At 44.6% G+C, this 19754-nt stretch overlaps 2 protein-coding genes across 10 annotated transcripts in view; one reads left to right on the forward strand and one right to left on the reverse strand.

The window, feature by feature from the left end:
* Window positions 1-7425, forward strand: part of RALA (RAS like proto-oncogene A) — a 29133-nt gene extending 21708 nt beyond the window's left edge. For all 6 annotated transcript variants that reach the window (XM_042043248.1, XM_042043247.1, XM_042043251.1 and 3 more), the window contains 2 exons: window positions 1559-1733; window positions 5488-7425. In XM_042043248.1, coding sequence (XP_041899182.1) covers window positions 1559-1733; window positions 5488-5610 — 298 coding nt within the window. In that variant the 3' untranslated portion in view covers window positions 5611-7425. The remainder of the gene's footprint in view (window positions 1-1558; window positions 1734-5487) is intronic.
* Window positions 7426-14129: 6704 nt separating this feature from the next.
* The window catches only part of LOC121672028, a 10697-nt gene continuing 5072 nt past the window's right edge, over window positions 14130-19754 (reverse strand). For 2 of the 4 annotated variants that reach the window (XR_006018730.1, XR_006018729.1), the window contains exon 2: window positions 18254-19248. Coding sequence is in view for 2 of the 4 variants with exons in the window: in XM_042044443.1 (XP_041900377.1) it covers window positions 14146-15201 (1056 nt within the window). In the remaining 2 variants the exon portion in view is untranslated. Of the gene's footprint in view, window positions 17642-17789; window positions 18006-18253; window positions 19249-19754 lie in introns of those variants that run through there. The other 2 variants (XM_042044443.1, XM_042044444.1) reach the window with 2 other exon arrangements.

The raw sequence follows: 19754 nt of genomic DNA on the forward strand, positions 1-19754 counted from the left end.
TATTCTCACTCCTTTCCTTTTTGAGTGCAATTGTATCTCTGCAGTAACTTCTTTCCTTTTTAAATAAGTTTTCACAGAGGTGTTACTACCATTGGCTTGGCCTTGGCCAGTGGTGGGTCTGTCCCAGAGCCGGCTGGCATTGGCTCTGCCAGTAACGGACATTGGAGAATCTCCTGGCAGCTTCTCACAGAAGCCACACCTATAGACCCACCACAAACAAAGCCTTGTCACACTAACCCAGTATAGCATTGCCTGGATAACTAGTGTTGAAAACTACTAGTTTTTACCAGAAGTCTTATTTACACAGGTAGTTATTTACAGGTACTGCCATGATGCACTGAGTTTTCTTCTGGCCACCTTCCTAATCCCCTGGCTATTCAAACTACTTTTACTCTTTTAAAACATTTGCACTGATATTTGTGTGGAAGAGGAGAAATGTTGCTTTTTAATTCTACCTCCTACATAAATGTGGTGTCACAGTCTGCCTCAAATGTACAGTTTTTAAAAAAATTATGGACTATCTGCAGTTTCTCAGCTCTGTGAGTAGGCCTCCTCCAAAGACTACATGCTATTCAGAGCTTTTTATATTGTGAGCATCCTGCCATATACCAAATCAAGGCCCTTAAGAATAGCAATTACTTAACTGTCTTCAGCTTCTCTCCCTTCAACTTTAAATTTGGTTTCACCTCAGCCAGCAAAAGAAATCTATTTCTCTGTGCTTTTTGTCAATCTTTCAGAAATTGCTCCATGATAAAGAGCTACATTTCACAACTAACTTTATACTCACTTTTTCATAGACAAAATACAGAATAATCTTCTCTGAGACAACTCTTCTTCCTGATAGTATTAATGCATTTTCAATTAGAAGAAAACTTCCATTATTTTTTAAAGTGTCGAGGATTTACATACCAAACTATTTGTAGTATTGAGTTTTATTTATAGTTTTAAACCTTTCATCCTAGGAGTAAGTACAGTAGAAGGGTCTATCCTTAAAAATCTGATGCATATACAGATTTTTTTTATGTGTCTGTATACTGACTTATAATTGAAGGAAGATCTCTGGAAAGACTGAATATAATTGACTTGAGAAAGATTCCTGAAAGGAAGAGATTTTCTCTTGATATGCTATGGACCATTTTATCAGCTTTAAATGGCACATTTTGTTAGGAAAGAATCAGCTGTAAAACTGAAGCTTGAATAACTTAAAAATGGCCATCAAAAATAGTAATGTAAAGACAAAGGTAAATGCTCTCAAGTAACACTGTTAAAGGGAATGAATTATTAATATAAATTCTCACCTAAACCAATCCTGTTCTATTTTTTTCATTTCTTACTGACTCACCTCCTTCCTTCCTGGAGGACTAGTTGTCTGTCTCTGTCTTCATTCTGTATAATGTCATAATTAAGTTTAAGAATTTCCTGCTATATAAACTACATAAAAGAAATAAGTGGCTTTTCACTGGAAGATGTAAAAGTATTTCGTCTGAGTTCTTCTTTCTGTGTTCTAAGAATGGTACTCTATGCAAAGCTGCCTTTTTTTTTTTTTTTTCTTCTCCAGGGAACAAATCTTAAGAGTAAAAGAAGATGAGAATGTTCCTTTTTTGCTAGTTGGTAATAAATCAGATTTGGAAGATAAAAGGCAAGTTTCTGTAGAGGAAGCAAAAAACAGAGCTGATCAGTGGAATGTTAATTATGTGGAAACCTCTGCAAAAACACGAGCTAATGTTGACAAGGTAATAACTGGCCTCTTAAACAATCTGTCCATCAGTTTTTACTTTATCCCTCTTTTTCATGGGTCATACTCCTTATGTTCTTAATTTTAGCATTAATTTTGTGGAATTTTAATCAAATACTTTTCTTCCTTAGCTTGCAAGGAGTACATGATTTGGTGACTCCTTGTAGAACAGTGAAAATGTTAGGCATAACACATTTATTCCATTCTAAACTTCAAGGAATCATTATTATTATCCAAGACATGACACAAGACCTGATAAAATTTTCTTGGGTCAGCTTTTTTGGCCTGGACTTCATACTGCATTTTCTGTAACTAGAGGACAGTCTGCTTCTGAACAGTGAAGAATACTTTCTGATCCTCAGTCAGAATAAATCACCTTATAAAAGCAAATAAGGGAGAGATTTGAGCCTTCCCTACCCTCATTTAACTATCTGCCTCTTTGTATGTTGTCTCAATGAAGAGTGGATGAACCCAAAAAGCCATGAAAAGCCTAGAAGTGCCTCATGAGTTTTCAGAGATAAGACCTGGTTCAGAAGCTCATAAGATAAAGAGAATATTTGTCTTCAAGAAAAGAAAATGCTGATTAGTTGTAAGTGCTTCAGCAAGAATGCGAGTTCTTGCAATTCAGAATAACTGTCAGCCTGGTAGACTGTAAGAGTAACAGATGTGTGGCAAAAGAAATAAGTAGGTTTAGTGCAATGTGCCAGCCTTTCAGAGCTGTTGACAAAGTTGATCCCATATTGAATCACTGGTCTGAGTTGAAAGAGACTTTAAAGATCATCTAGTTCCAACCCCCGTGCCATGGGCAAGGATACTCACTACTCAATCAGGTTGCTCAGGGCCCCATCCAACCAGGCTTTGAACACATCCAGAGCTCAGGCATCCACAACATCTCTGGAAGGGGCAGCCCTTTCCAGTGCCTCACTGCCCTCACAATAAAGAATTTTTTTACAGTTAATCATTTAAATCTCTCCCCTTTTAGATCAAAATTGTTACCCCAAGAACAATCACAAGCTGCCCATGTAAAAAGATGTATTTTTCTGTCTTTATTTTTTTATAAGCCTCCTTTAAAAACTGAAAGGCTGCAATAAGATCTCCCCGGAGCATTCTCCTCTTTAGTATGAATAATCCCAGCTTTCTTAGTTTGTCTTCATAGCAGAGCTGCTCCAGCCCACTGAGCATCTTTGTGGCATCCTCTGGATCCACTCCAAAAGGTCTGTGTTTTTTCTTGTGCTGAGGACCCCACACCTGGGCACAGCACTGCAGATGGGGTCTCATGTGATCAGGGTAGAAGGGGACAATCACCTACCTTGACCTGTTAGCCAATCTTCTTTTGCTGCAGCCCGGGATACTATTGGCCTTCTGGGCTGTGAGTCCACACTGCCAGGTCATGTCCAGCTTTTCACCCATGAAAGCCCCCAAGTCCTTGTCTACAGGGCTGTTCTCAACAAGTTCATCTCCCCGTCTGTACTCATGTCCGGGGTTGCCCTGATCCAGATGCTGCACCTGCACTTGGTGAAAAATTTTCTAATGTAAATCTGTATGTATGAGCTGTCAATTGCAGTATGAGAGCTGTAATGCAAGTTCTCTTCTGCAATAACTTAAACTCAACTGTTGGTTGAATCCTGTCAGTTATCTTACTGAAGAAACTGATGGTTCAGTACTATAGTAATTTACCCTACAGAACAGCACTGAGTTCTTAAGTCAGTCAAATACAGCAGAACTTATCCTCATTGTTGAATACAGCTCTGATTTTTTTGTTGTTGTAAGAACTAACACATCTTTTAGTTTTGGTTAGTAATTGCAGTTAACAGCTATTACAGTTGTAAAAATTTGCAGCTCTTCAAATCCACTTCATTATTGTTTAGAAGCTGGGGAAAAAAGTGCATGTAATATATTTTTTCAATAGCTCTTGGGTCAATAGCCTTTGCACATACATGGTAAGCTACCAGAGAGCTCCAGGTTTCTTTTCGGAGCTGATGGCATAATGGATCCAGATTTGCATGTGTTGTATAGATTTAAGGTTTGACAGCCCATAAATGAGGCCTTGTTGGCACAAGTGAATACTGGGTATTCTTAGTTACTTGAAGCATATGAAGTTTTGGAGTTTGTTACACAAATTTGGGTTGCTATTGTATAAGAAATCTGGCCTCTCTGAATTCCAGAATAGTGATTTTACTCACTTGAGAAAAACACAGCCAGCCTCCACTCAATTTGGCAGCAATGACCCACTAAACATTTTCTCAGAAGGTTATGTATCCCAGACAGCTACTGTTGTACCGTATCAGTTATAGCTGATATAACTTAAGCAAGTTGACAGTTGCATCTTGCCATTAGCACAGATTTAAATACAAGAAACTTAGCACACATTTAAAAATCTAGAGGCAAGTTCATTTCTTGATGGAAATGTTTAGTTCCATTGATTTTCTTTGGATTTCATGTGATGAAGGTTGATACTTTTCGTACAGTCAATATGAGATTAATGTCATAAAAACCTACTGAGCTCTGCAGAGGAGCTTTTCAGCCCCTGCACTGTCCATGTTTCACAGAAATGGATCAAGTCCCTTGACATAGAGGTATTGCTTAGTTCAAATTTCAAAGTATCACAGAATCACAGAATATTCTGAGTTGGAAGGGACCCACAAGGATCATTGAGTGCAACTCTTAAGTGAATGGCCCATATAGGGATCAAACCCATGACCTTGGCATTATCAGCACCATGCTCTGACCAGCTGAGCTCATCTCAGGGCTGAAAAAAGAAGCCTAAAGCACCTGATATTCCCAGGGGGTCTCCCATTCAAAATTCAAGTACTAACCACGTGTGATCCTGCTTAGCTTCTGAGAGACTGGGCGTTCTCAGGGTGGTAGGGTATCTAGAGACTCTTTCCTGAGGGAGAAGTTATAGAATTGCTCAGCTGATTTCATACAGTAAAATTATAAAGATGTATATATATTATTTGCTGTAACCTTCTGTAAGTCAAGTCAAAATCTGCTGTTCAAATTAGTAAAGTAGCTTTAAGCAGTCCAATCATAAAGCCTTAACTGTCTGTCAGTAGGATTGTCTCACGTAAGTCAGTGGTGTATCTCCAACTTTGTCACATTTGTTTCCTATTAAACCATTTGATGAAAGTGAACTTCATGTGTACTTTAAGATTGTAATATGGCAGCTGCAGCCAAGATTACCTGATATAAGAAATTGCTTATGTAGTTGTATGATTGAGAACTTGGCTTTAAAGGAAATGCTGGGTTGTTTTTTTTTCCTAGTCACTTTGTGCTTAGACTTGCATCATGCAGCATACGATACATACATTTCAGTGTATTGCTACTGCTCCATCAGTATGTTTCTAAAATTGGATGTTGCACTTTTTCAACCTTTGCAGTTCATCACTTAAAGTACTCAAGAGGTAAACTGATTTCCTTAAGTCTCCTCAGTAGTATGTACATACAACATCTGAAAATCTTTGCTGGTGATGAGACCCTTGTTTCAATTCTTGTTTAAAATTGTCTGACAGGATTCATAAGCAAATATCAGAAGACAGGGGAATGTTATGGTGCCATGAAACAAGCAGGATTGCATCATATCAACTTGGCCTTCAAAACCAGTGTCAGATTTGTTGGATTAATATTTGTTTGCTCAAACTGGTTGCATATAATTGATTCTATTCTAAACAACTGAAGTGGGTATCAGTGATAGCTTAAATTAACTCATGTCTGTGATTGTTTTTGCATTTATCTTCTTACATCTTTTTTAGGTGTTTTTTGATTTAATGAGAGAAATTAGAGCCAGAAAAATGGAAGACAGCAAAGAAAAGAATGGGAAGAAGAAAAGAAAAAGCCTAGCTAAGAGGATCAGAGAAAGATGTTGCATTTTATAAACAAAAGCTTGGATTCCTTTCCTACCCGACCATACTAATAAAAACCATAATTTATAAGCATGCCATTGAAGGCTGAAGTGACTGAAATTACCCTAACATGTTGGAAAATGTAATGTACCACTAAAAGCATGATTTGGAGCTGCCCTGAAAGTCAAATTCACTGAAAACAAATTATGTGGCTTCAAGAGAAGCAAAGTTGAGTCCATTTCATAATTGCCTACCTTCTCACATTTCTTCTGAATGTAGTGTTTCATAGGTAGTCTTTTCTTTAATAGTGAACAGAGGAGCAAAGTATTACTTTGTGGATTCTTATAAAGCATACTTTTTTATCACTGGTATTTGTCAATTCATCTTGTCTTCTGTTGCCTTGAAAATTACAATTGTGAACACAATACCTAACAAAGCAGTACGCAGCTGTTTTGCCATGGAGTTATGCAAATTAGAAAAGAATAATGTATATGCGAACAGCTATGTTGAGGAAAACTATATGTGGTTCTGCATTACCTGATTAACTTAGAAGAGCGATGTAATCTTTTACATTGAAACATTTGAATATGCCTTAATTTTAAAACCCAAACATAGTAGGTTGCTTAATCAAGGGTGTATTTTCAACTCTGTTGCATGGAGACTGTCCCTGCGCATCAGTGCGAGACTGCCCTCTCTGTGGAGTGCAGTTACATGGATGATTTCACTCACTCGCTGTCTGCTAGCAGTGTCTGTTCTTTAAATGTGTGCCATACTCTGGTATTGTGAATGATACAGAGCATATTCTGTCATGTATAACTTGGTAGACAATATGGTATCTTGAAACTAGAAGGTCAGAACACACATAAGACTGAAGTCATAAGCCTATGGCACATCTAAGCCTGGAATGGTTGTTTAAAATTTAACGTGCTGGTACCTTGAAAACTTTTGCGCATAGATTTTTGTCTAGCTGTTCCTTGGGTTTTAACTCCCTGGAATTGGGTGGAGTGGGGCTGATCTAGTAGCGCTTATGTGTTTTAAGATGTTGTCTGGGAAATTCTGGTTAATTTATTTTGTGTTCCTAATACTTAGCTATGGGAACATGGTGTTATGCTGAAGCTCTTTGCAGGTTTTGTATTGTTTAGTCTATGTTGATTTTCAAATGGGGAACAGTGTAGCTACTTTTTCTAGTTAAAGTTGATATCAAACAATCAAATGTGCTTTGCAATACAGAAACCTTTAACATGCACATCCAAAATCCCCAAACAAAGCATACTGCCTCAGTTGCTTCAGAACAACAAGAATACCTAGCACATGGTTAGTGTGCTACATCTTAACTAAAAATATACCAGAATGTTTGAGGGTTTTGGACTCCTCTGGGGTGAGACAGGCTAGGTCAATTCCACAAAGTGTGACACTTTTTATACATGTATAAGCCTATAACTGACAATTTAAAATGTGCTCAAGCAAACTAGGTAACAAATATTTAACTTTCATGCTACCAGACATTTTAGGGACTCAAGTCTTAGGAGTTGTATTTGTCATGTTAAATATTTATCAGTAGGAATTTTGTATGTGCATTTAGTACACTGCCAAGGGCAGAATAAAAGTTACTCATGTAACTGGCAAATATAAGCCAGTCTTCATCTTACTGTGTACTCATTTGGGTCTATTTAGCCAGGGAGTCTAACCACTAACATTGTGACTTTGCTTTGGAACCTGCATACTGGGAACCGAGGTGTTATGAAGCCACTGGACACACAAAACTTGTCTTGGCTGATGCCTTATCCTGTCCTTTTATTTGCTATTTGAGCCACTGAAAGATGAATAAACTTCCATTTTTCTAAAATACTTGTGCAGTGTTAATTGATAACAACATTATTCATAAACATTGCTGATGCCAATTGTCTAGCAGTTAAACCTAAGTACTCTAGAAGGCTGGTTTGTGTGCATGAAGAAAATTGTACATTAAACCCAATTAGTCTGATAAAAAGCCACTTTGTAAAAGCTGAGATTATGTATGTGCTACTTTTTATCCACTGGTAACGTGCTTAGTTGCTACAAGACTACCTCAAAACAAGCAATAAACTGAGGTAAGCTTGTTCCAGAATTACTTTTCCATAACAATGGAAAGTGAGATTTAAAAAACAAACAAATGAGCAACAACTAAAAACTCCAAACAAACAAAACCCCAAACCAAAGAAAGGACAAGCTACATAAGTTTTAATAAAATAAAAATACATTCTAAGTAATTTTCTGTTGGCACACTCAAGGAGAACCTAAGTGTGCTTCCTCAATCTGCAGGGAATATAGCTTGCATCATGTATTATAGGATTTGGGTATATCTTGAGTCATCCAAAGTGCATGTTACATTTGAATCATAGAGGAGTGTTTTGTTTAGCATACTTGAGTATCTGAAATTCCTAGGTCTAGCTGCTCAGAATGCTTCTGTGCCTGAGGGCACTTTTTATCCCCTGTTTCTTCAAGAAGCTGGAGATACTCTCTTCACTGGCAAGATCAAAGCCTTCCATGGTAGTTCCCTCCAGGTTAGCCTAATGCTGGCAGTAGTGTTGCTCCCTTTTGTGAAATGCAATGTATGGTAAAACTGCTGACCAGAGAGAGAGACCTTAATTTGTAAAAAGCTATAAAGTTGAGTCTTCTGTCATGTATGAAACCAATGTTGAATTTCTGTTGAATTTTTATGCTAACTTCATTTTATTCTGCAGCTTTTCATAGCTTTAAAAACTCAGTTGACTTTCAACAATGTTGGCTAAAAAATCTGTGGTGTATTTGGTAGCCTCCTGGTGAATATACAGTAGCTTAACACTAGTGGTGTCTAGCAGTTCTCTGACTATTCCGCAACAGCATGACATTCCCAGTATGCAGGAAGTCTTTTCCCATGCATAGAGACCTTGTTAACATCACAGTAGCATGCATAATGACCCTTCTGGCAATTCCAGTGGCAACCATGATGCAGTAAAATACACTCCATATCTGAGACTTATGCTCACTATATTAATAGGTAGGAGCCAAATATTTTATCTATTTATATGTGAAATGGGCTTGCTGAAAATCCTGGGCTCCATTTTGGGACACCAAAGGTTCGCAGTGCCTCTATGAAACTACGGAATCAGAATATCCTGAGTTGGACAGGACCCACAAGGATCATCGACTCCAACTCCTGGCCCTGCACAGGACATCCCAAGTCACACCATGTGCCTGAGAGCATTGTCCAAATACTTCTTGAACGCTGCTGGGCTTGGTGCTGTGACCACTTCCCTGGGGAGCCTGTTCCAGTGCCCAGCCACCTGGGCAGATTCTTCTGGGTGAAGAATCTTTTTCTAATGTCCAACCTCTGCCTCCCTGACACAACTTCATGCCATTTGCTTGGGTCCTGTCACTGATCATGAGAGAAGAACCAGTACCTCCCCTGCTTTCCCTCGTGAGGATGTTGAACAGTGCAATGAGGTCTTTAGAGGAGAGGTGTCTTCTACTTGATCATAGTTCAATGCAAACTGTGGAGCAGCAGAGCAATGGCCAATATCACATGAGTGCATACAATACATTTAGCTGTGTCAGAACTGGATCAGAAGGTAAGACTGAGCCTATGATAACTGAGAATTGAAGAGGAAAAACTAATAACTCGCCTTAATTTCTAAACTTTCTCATTGCTGTTAGACATGTTGGCAGCTATGTGGATGCACAGTCAGTCACGTACATAAAATATTTCTATCCAGATTCACTCCTACCAATTTTTGGCTTTAACTGATTTAAATAAATGGGTATGTTTTTAAGAACTGAATCATGAAAGAAACTTCTTGTATATTTTTGTGGTAACTTCAGCTTGTTACTAAAATTGAGTGGTAGGAAATGTGCCAGTGTTGCTATTACTGGAGCATAAGTTAATCTCTGATCTAAATACATTGACCAGACTGGAATATTTTGGTTGAAGCTTCATTGTCAAAGAAATGCTAAAATGCATACCGCTTGAGATCTGCCTGGGATTGGACATATGCCAAGGCTCTTCTCATTTTCGAAAGACCCTGAGTAGATCTAACCATCTGTTTAACTGGTACAATCCGTTTCGGATATAATTTGGTTTGTGTGTGCTAAGGTATTTTCTTTTTTTTACCTGGGCAACCCAAAAAATGTGTATTGTATTCCATTTTTCCTCTACATCAATCCATGCAGTTTGTGTTAATGTCCCTTTAAGACCTGGGGGCCAGAAGTGGACCTGGAGTGTTTTACCCTGGAGGGGTAGGTTCCTGTGGAGGAAGGAGGTTCAGAGGATCCCTTTAAGAGACAGGGAACATGCACACAGAGTCGTCTTTCTTGTTTCTTGCTGAGATGCCAAGGAAGTTGTTGAGCACAGGTCTCCAAGAAACTGCGTTTTTTCAATCCAAAAACTGTTTCAATGTGCAGCCACAGCGCTGAGCTGGAGCTGTTGGGGCCAGGGCTGTGGGTTTCGGTGCCCAGCGAGTTGGTTTTCTTTCCCCACAAAGCAGCAGCAACTCAGAACTGCAGTGCCCAAAGCAACTGGGTCCAGCCAGCCAAAGAGAAGCAGAGGAATTGACACCGCAGGTTGGGAGCTGCCCCAGGCAGTGCCAGTCCCAGGGAACTGACACTGCAGGGGGAAGGCTGAGCCAAGTGGGGCGTCTCCACCATCCTGTCTTTGTCCCCTGGGCCACGTGGTCTTCTTTGGAGGCTTCCATATTGGGATGGGGCTTCTCCACCATCTTGTCTTCTTTGTTCCTGGGGAGTCCACAGGATTCAGTACCTTTGTACCTTGTGCTTACTACTCTTATCTTGGTTGTGGCTATTGTATTTTTTAGTAAACTGTTATTTTTTCACTTATACCTTCTTGCATTCACCTCTCCTTATTGGTGAAAGGCAAGTGGTTAAAACTAAAAGGGAGGGAGCTCATTTCTCAGGCTCCACCCCATAATTTATCTTAAACTAAGACACATGCTGTGCAGAATGTTGATTTAAAAATACATATTGATTCACACTTAATGAGCTTGGAAGCAATTACATTTTGTTCCTAGTCCATTCCTATTTGATTTGGCCATATTTATGGCAGAAGAGCAAGGGAGAGCTGGGGAAGCTGATACCTGCACCACCTGAGGGCAAGTGGCCATCATCCATGGGCAGCTGTGGAAGCACAGAGTGGGCAAAGGGAGAAATCAAGAAGTGTCCAGCTCAGAGGAAAGCTCAGTGGGTCTTTACAATGCTTTGGGAGGTAAGATGAGGATCAGGAACTAAAACTCTGCGTACCAGGGAGAGGCACAAAGCACTGGCATGCTCCTGGTGCCAAAAGCAAGGTGGGACAAACAGCCAGTGAGGCCCACGAGGCTGACAGTTCCAAACTGCAAGCCAGATACATGCTTTCTCTTTGTTTCCTCTTCCTGGCAGTATTAGTACTAATTTTCAGGTATTTTTTTGCTATCTGAGTAACAGGTGAGATACCACCTGCAGCAGTGTTGGACCTACATTTGCTCCGCTCCTCTGCTGTCCTCTTCACAGACCACACTCTCATTCCTCTCTGAAAGGGAGTAGGCAATAAATGGTTACAGAGTGTTAGCCACTGATCTGGTTAATGTTGCCTCCCGTACTTGTGCTGTGAGCATAGAGTAAAAGGAGGTTGGAGGCAGGTAGGAAGAAGCCTCATCCACAGACCACTGCAGCCATGACCACAGTTGTGACAGCAGTCTTGCACTCTTTTTTCCATGGCAAGTCTGAAGGAGGATCTGGGATTTTGAGGTAGCGTAGTGTTACTCTTCTCTCTGTGCTTCTTATGGGTTGTCCATTTTCCACCCTTTTGTTCTTGATTGGTGCTGTGACAGATTACTGTTTGTCAGTATCCTAGGCATGAAGGAGAGGATCTGGTAAGATTGAGCTTGTGCTTCATGGATGTCCTTGCTAAGAGTGAAGGCATGATGATAATCAGCAGTTTAAATGCTGTATTTTAAACACTGGATGAGGTCCTGAAAGTAGTGAGTTGAGGTTTACTTTCAACTGAGCTCAGCATGCTTGGTATGTTTCTGTAAGAGTTAGTTTTGTGGTTTTGCTTCTTTTATGAAGGAAAACTTATGAGATAGGGTTGGGGTTTTTTTAGTGCAACAAAGCAGACCTATTAGCTAAAATGCTGCCAGACTAATGTGTTAAATATTAGTCATCTCTAAAGAATGAGTCTAGAACAATAATCCTTCTGTTTTATCTGATAACTGCCAAAATGCCTACTGAAATAGACCAGGGAAGTGTCAAAACAGGGGTTAAAAATAACGTACTGTGTCTATAGATAACACTTTGCTGTGGGTTATAACTCCTGTGAGTGTCAGAGCTGGCTTGAGGAGGTAGCTGCTAGATAGTGTGTAGTTGAGGAGCACAGCCTGCACCAGACTGAAGGCTTGATCTTTGAGCCTTGATAATGTTAGAGGTGTGGGGGTTTGTTGTCCTGTGGAAACCCAGCGAAACTGGATAAACCCAGCAAAATTTCAAAAAACACTTTTTGCAAATTAGTGCAGATGGTTCCATTATCTTGAGATGATCCACAGCTCTTCTTCCCCTCAGAAGGTACATGTCTTCTTCCCACAAGGTGACACAGCCAATGCCTAGGCTGGGAGATGGTTTTGGGTATTTAGTGCCTTCTGCTAGTCCAGTGCTGGGAAGAAATGTCATCAGAGGCAATCTCTCAGTGTGTACTGGTGTTCAATTTCTTCATGTGGTGGCCTTCCAAAAGTTTCCCAAAGAAGACCAGTGGAGCACCAGAAGCAACACATAGAAATTAAAAGACAGAAAATTTAAAACACAGAGAAAAGACCCTTTTGTTTCAGTAGACATCAGATGTGGGAGCCCAGGAGTCACCGAGGTTCAGCCAGGGACCTACAGTGGTAGAGTCAAAAAGCACTGATAAACCCACAAAGGTGGGAATAGGCATGACTTGGTTCCCCTTTCTCTGGGAAACACAGTCTACAAGGAATTGTTCATGGCCCAGAAGAGACAGCTAGTGCTGGCATTGGTGATGAGCTTGCTCTGGTGTCTCATCCCCGTGGGGAATAATGCCCTTGGAGACCCCAGCATGTGCACAGAAGAGTGCCCTGGTGCCAAGTGACAGAACTTGCTGGGGGGGCCCTGGGGAGCTGCCACAGAGTTCTTTCTAAACCCTGCACAGCACCATCCCTGGCCATCCCTTGCTATTGAGCTGGACTGATTTAGGACAGTGTTGAGAGTTGGGAAAGATGGGCAAGGTAGACTGGTACCGCCACTTTTGGGGCCCACCCAGGAAGTCTGGGAAGCCTCTTCCCTCCAGATGTGGGCCACAAGGGCCACCTTGTGGAGCATGAGCAGCAGTATCTGGCCAAAATGGCCCAAAGGAGCCCTGACAACAGGTCATGCTCAGTGCTGTAGAGGAAGGTAAAAAAACACCTGAGGACACTTGATAGTCCACCGTGGGGGAAAAAAAAAGCGATTCTCCCCCAAGCTGCAGGGTGTGAGAGGCCATCTTCATGGGGCATGAGCAGCAGGCAGCAGCCCAGCCAAAAGAGACTGAGGAAGCCCTAAGCAGTGGTCAGGCTCAGTGCAGCAGAGGGAGGTAAAATAACCCTGGGTCCCATTACCAATCTGTCCCAGGAGAAAATTCCTTCCTGACCTCAGTGCTGGTGACCAGCTATTCCCTGAGCACTTGAGTGAGACCTTTCACTTCCTTGTCTCATAGGCTGGTAAACCATCCTGGAGATGTCCATATTCTGACTCAACATAGAGGCATCTCTAGGGACTTGTGAGAATAGCTACAGGCCCCCAGCCTAACAGACCTTGCACACAACATTCCTTCCCATGTCTGGCAGGACACCACTGGGTGCTCCAAAGCACTGGAATCTCTTGTGGCATCTCTGCACCCTGTATTTTACAGCTGCTGCCCCATCTCTGCAGAGCATGAGAGCAGAAAGCTCTGCAATGCTCCTCCTGAAGGGATCCCTGTGGTCTTGCCAGTGCTCTTCAGCAGATAAGGGCTGAGAGCCTTGGGCACCTTCAGATGTTCCAGATCTTTGCATCACCATCAGCCCTGTTCACCCCCCCATCTTCCCTTCCCTTCCCTTCCCTTCCCTTCCCTTCCCTTCCCTTCCCTTCCCTTCCCTTCCCTTCCCGTCCCTTCCCTTCCCTTCCCCCAAATCCTGTTACTCCAAGTCTTGTCTCTGGCTCAGATGTCCCTGCTCATTTTCTGTGCCTCCCTGGCAGCCCTTCGGGGAGCGAGGGTGCGCTGGCTAACGTCGAGAAAGCAGAGCAGAAAGTGACGGTCGGTGGACAGGGAGGAGAACTGGGTGCAGGCTGAGGCCATCGTTCCTCTGATAAACCAGCGGTCCCTGCTGCCCCCTCTGCCCTCAGCTGCAGCGGGATTTGTTGGAGGAGAAGATGGCGCGGATATGGCCTTGCGACTCCAGAGGCCCATGGCCGTGCCCAAAAGCCCAAAACAAGGCAGTTACCACCCACAGTGGGGCGTGAGGGGAGAGGAAAAAGACACCAGGAGAAGGGGGAGAAAGTAACCCTCAGAGACTGTGTCAAAAAACCAACAATTTATTTCCTTCTTCTACGAACAAAGGTTCTTGGCTTGTGCCACCGCCGGCGGGACGGCCGCTTTGGGGGCTGGGGAGAGTCGTGAGGGCCAGAAGCCCTCCTCTTTGCAGGGCGCCGGGGCCCCTCGGGCAAGCAGTCCCTGTCCCGGCCAGGAGAGGAAGGGCTGCGGCTGCAGCCCTGGGCAGAGGGGCCTGCTACTGCTGCTGCCCCGCCCGGCTCCTCCTGGGGCTGCTCCCGCTCTGCAGGGTCAGGCGCGGATGGAGAGCGGACGGGCCCCCCGTGGAGAGCGGCTTCCAACGTGCCGCTGTCCGCTTCCACGTTGGAGACTGCAGGGCTGCAGGAGGAGGCCAGCAGGATGGGGGTGGGAGTCCCCTGGCGGGAGGCAGAGGGACCAGGGATGGCTGTGCGACCCTCCTCTTCTCCCTCCTCTTCCTCCTCCTCCTCCTCCTCCTCCTCATCAGCATGGGAGTTCAGGAGGTTCATCTGCTGCAGGATCACATCACTGCACCGGTCAGCGGCAATGTCGATGAGCCGGCGCACAAATGCCACCGTCTCCTCCTGCAGCAAGGGGTGCAGCTCCCGGACCAAGGCCTCCTCACTCAGCCCATAGCGGCATAAATTTACTACAATGGCGCTCTGGGCCAGAGCCACCTCCCACCAGCTGGCTCTGAACAGCTCCGATATTTCCTGGTTCAGCCAGGGCAGCAGGGGCTCGAGGATTTCTGAGCAGTCCTGGAAAAAGCCTGCCCAGACCTCAGGTGGGAAGCCAGCTACATAAGTCCTGGGCATCAGCTCCGCAGCCCCCTGCTCATCCTGGTGGCCAGCAGCTGATGAATCCGAGGGGCTTGGAATAACTATCTCCAGAAAGTCTTCCTCTGACCGAACAGAGTAGATGATGCTGTTGATAGCCTGCCTGCACAGGGGGCACGATGGTTTCCTCTTGGCCCACCGCACAATGCAGCCCAGGCAGAACATATGGACACAGGGCGTTACATAAGCGATTTCACCTTGAGTGTCACGGCAGATGGGGCAGTTCCACTCTGTCTCCGTGGCCATGTTTGCGTGTTGCAGCAGAGCTGGGGACAGCAGCTGCTCCCTCTTGCTGGCGTGACACGCTGCAAAATGGTCACTTGCTGTCCCAGGGAGATGGGCGGGTAGAAGAAATGCCTAGGCCCCTCAAGAAGGACACACTCACAGCTCCCCAAACGCCATCGCCCACCCCAGGGCCGCCCCATGGGCACATTTCCTGCACTGCTCACCTGTGCTGCTGCAAGCACCACCCACAGTACTTGGCTTCCTGAACCAGGTAGGGTTGAGGAAACAGGCAATGTCTCGCAAATGAGAACTGAGAATTGCTGACAGCAGCTCCCAACAACCTTGCAGGAGTCCAGTCCTCCCAGGCACGCTTGCCAGAGGTCCAGGCGCGAGTGAGTCGGGGCCAGGCTCTGCCCATGCCCAAACATAAGCAGTGAGGGATGTGAGGTCACAGTGCATTGCTCACCGAGGTTGCCATCCATGGAGTCTTTGGACTGCTGATGTCACAGTCCGCTGTTCTGTGCAGACAGCCTTGACTGCCTTCCAAACCTGCCATAGCAGGCCTTTCTCCCCTGCAGGTACACGGCATCGGGAGAAAAAATGGGGTGCGTGGGCCATGCTGTGCCATCATTTGTTCATGCCTCTGGCTTTTATAATCACTTCAAGTCATTAGTCCAAGCACTTCTTCTTTAGAAACACGTTATCTGTTAGTTTTACATTTTTGTGACGGGAGGGTGCTGTGTACATCGGGCACATGGGTTGGCCTTTTTAAATCTTGTGAGATGACAGCCCATATTCTCTATTCACAGTACTGCTTGTCTACACCACTGGCAGAGGCAAGCACAACCTGACATTTCATGCCAGTCTCCACAAACTTCTTGCATGGTTGTTTTTAAATTCAGATTTTTTTTTTCTCTACAGCCCATTGGATTGTGGTTGATGGGCACAATGGTGTGGTCATTAGCTCAGTGACAATTAAAACCCTCTGTTGCTCTCATCCCATTCAAAAATGAAGTTGAAAATGGACAGGTAACTGAAAAATAAGCATCAAGCACAATTTTGGGCAAACCAGTCAAAAATGTAGAGAAAATCTATACTGTCATTGAGTTTTAATCTCTCCCCCTTGTGGTAGTGCTTGCCACAGATTGGGCCACCCAAGCAAGGGCAGGTCTGTCTGTTCTTCTTGCTGTGCTTCCCAAGCTGCTTCACCTGCAGCTTTCAGGGAGCTGTAAGTCACTCCAGCCAGCCTTGCAGCTGGGCATTTTCTGCCTCCTTAGGATGTTTTACTAAAACTAGTGGGAAGTGATCAAGTGAGTTACAGCTTAAAACCAGCCTGGGAAAGAAGAGGATTTTTAGAAGAGTTTTCCTGCCTCATCTTTACCATCTTCTCAGGAGTATCTTCTAGGGAAAAAGCCCTAGGCACAACACAGGATCCTCCCTACCTTCTTGAACCCTAAAAATACATAACCTCGATCAGTGCCAGCTGAGCAGGAATTTCGTTCCTGTTCAGTGTGAAGTGAAACTTCTACAAGCCAAGTTCCTGCTGCCTGGATGAATGAGGCCAGTATCCACGGTTCTCTGTTGGGGGAAGGTAGATGTGTGTGTTGGTCTGACCTTTTTCTTGGTTCTTTCCCTGCACTGACCCCCTTCACTGCTGAGGGCAGCACCAAACTGTCCCCTGGCCCCTCCCTGGGCCCAGGCCATTTTTATTTTTAAGGGCAGGATCTTTTAAGGATCCCTAGAAGAGTTCTGGTTTATTATGAGAGGGAAAGGTTAAAAAAACCCAACCAATCATCTATCTCTTTGGATCAGGGACTTACCTGAGCATCCTTGGAGACTCTATCTATTGTACCACTGGCAGTTGGCCTGGCTGACCCTGGGTTGTCCTGTCCAGGTGTCTCTGGTTAGCAAGCAGGATGGGATGTGGTTCTCTAAGGAGATTTGTGTTTCCACTGGGTCCGTTAATTACAGAGCCCATGCTCAGGATGGCCAATCAGTAGCACTGGGGTCAGGAAGGAATTTTTCCCCAGGGCAGATTGGCACTTCCTGGGGAGTTTTGCCTTCCTCTGCAGCACTGAGCAAGACCCCTGTTCACAGCTCCTTCAGGCCCTTCTGGCTGGGTTGCTGCCTGCTGCTCATGCCCCATGAAGCTAGCCTTTCATGCCCTGCACTGGGCAGGAAGCTTTCCAGACTCCCAGGGTGGGCCCCAAGGGTGGCCTGGGGGTTGCTTCTTGTCCTCCATAGCACTGGGCACAGCCCCTTGTCAGGGCTCCTCTGGGCCCCTGTGGCTCCTTTCTTGCCTGCTGCCCTCACACCTCCAAGGCGCCAGTCATGCCCTGGCTCTCTCTGGCTCTCTTGCCCACTGCAAGTTTGGAGCGGGGCTGAGCTCTGCTCTTCCCTTGGCTCCATTTCCTATGGGGTTCTTGCATCCATCCAGAGCTGCCTTTTTCTGTTCTCCTGCCTGCAACACAAGCACAGGACAGACATGAGAGTGCTTTTCATGCATCCCTGGCCTGGGAGCACAGCAATGAAGCAAATCTTGGAAGGCAAAAAGTGTGTTTGTAATTGATATGTGTTACACTTTGGAACATACCCATGGTAGTACACACCTTTTGTGTTGTTGCTTCTGATTCTCATTCTTCATGCTCTCACCCTCCAGGAGACAGGACCTGCTGGGCCTGTATTCCTGCTGCTGCATTCCGTAGCTCTGTCACTTGCCTTTTCCAGACTACAAAGGATTTTTCAAGCTAAACTGAAGAACACATCAGCCTGCTCCTGGCTACACATGCACATTGTGGTAGTGGTTGTGAGCATCAGTTCTGAAACTGATTCAGAAAAACAAACATTAAAATAATATCCTATTTCCAGTTGTAAACTGTTGTGCCGGTTTGGAGAAATTTGGAGGAAAATATCCTCTTATAGAAGGCAGGTTACAACCAGCCCTCCCCCACCAGGTTCGGGAAAAAAAGAAATTTTCTTTGAAGGAAAGTGAAAGAGATAAAAACTATTTATTTAACAAACACACAGGAAAAGGATAATAATTCTAAATAATAAAACCTCTCGCTGTGGAGAGAAACCTGGGAAAATTTCAGAGTCCTTCCGTAGTCTCTCTCCCCCTCCTTGGAGCTGGGTCATGGTGGGCCCACCTCCGGGCCTCGGTGGAGAACTCTCCTGATGTGTTCTGATGTTGAAACAGTCCGAAAAAGAGGAAGGGAAAAAACCAAAGTCCCAGGAAAAACAAAGTTCAACTCTCCGTCTCTCTCCGGAGGAAAAGGGCCGAAAGCTGGCTGAAAAGCAAGCAAGCTGCTTCCTCCGCTCTTGCTGCTGTTAGAAGAACGCAGAGGAGTGTGTATGTGTGTCCTTGAGCAACCGCTTGAAAAGTCTGCTCGGTTTTTTTTTTCCTCTCCCCCCTCTCAGGCTCAGTTTAAAGGCACAGAAAGGCACAAAATTAATTTCTGGGCATAGAGCAGCGATTGGGGATACACATCATAAAGTCACCCCAAGACACCTGTGTATCATGTGTTCTTAGATGTGGTTTTGAATCAACAACTCCCTGGAACTTCACACAAATAGCAGTCTCATCATTATTTGGCTCATGGTGAGTGCAGGGAATAGAATAGAACAGAGCAGTTATGCCAAGTTAAACCCAGAGCGCTGCATGACAAGGTTCGACCCAGGTCTGAGGGCTCCACCCCAGAAAGCAGCTCTGCAGTGCAGGTCCCAGGCCCACCCAGGAGAACGGAACAGAGATGGGCACACCTACAGCAGGGCTCAGGCAGGGACTGAAGGTCCCAGGCAGAGCTGGGACACCTCCCCTGGGCCCTTGGCAGGAGATGGTGGGGGTGTGGGTCCCAGGAGAGGCCAGTCCCAGCCACTGAGGCCTGTGAGCACCCCCACGTCCTGGCAGGACTAGACTTCAGTGCTCATATGCTCTTCTTCCGACACTGGTGGTTGGACACTTTGGAGACAGACTATTGGGCCAGATGGACCTTCCCTCTGAGGGAGCACTGCTGTTCTCAGGCTCTTGTGTTTTAGTATGTTCTTCCATAGAAAACAGACCAGACATTTCTAAAAGTGAGCACAAGGAGCAAAAAAGAATATTAATGGGGAAATGAACAGGTATTGCTCACTTCCAAATGGTTTGCAACCATTTAGATGAGAAGCACATCCTTCACCCAACTGAAGGCTTGATCTTTGAGCCTTGCTAGTGTCATCGATGTGGTGTTTTGCCATCCTGTGAAAACCTTAGCTGAACACTGATGAGTTTAAAAAAAACACATCACACTGTGTTGTGTGCATCATCTTGAGATGATCCACAGCTCTGGCCCCCCTCAGACAGTACACACCTCCTTCCCACAAAGTGACAGAGCCAGTGCCTAGGCTGGGAGATGTTTCTGGATATTCAGTGCCTTCTGCTAGTGCAGGGCTGGGAAGAATTGTCTTCAGAGATTTCCCCAGTGTGCAGTGGTAGGGAAAGAGGAAGAGAAAAGCAAAGAGGAAGAGAAAATGAAAGGGAGGGAAGGGAAGGGAAGGGAAGGGAAGGGAAGGGAAGGGAAGGGAAGGGAAGGGAAGGG

This window comes from Corvus kubaryi, unplaced genomic scaffold, assembly GCF_017639235.1.
Source record: "Corvus kubaryi isolate FWS band 111438036 unplaced genomic scaffold, C.kubaryi_AGA036_p1.0 37398, whole genome shotgun sequence".
Lineage (NCBI taxonomy): Eukaryota > Metazoa > Chordata > Aves > Passeriformes > Corvidae > Corvus > Corvus kubaryi.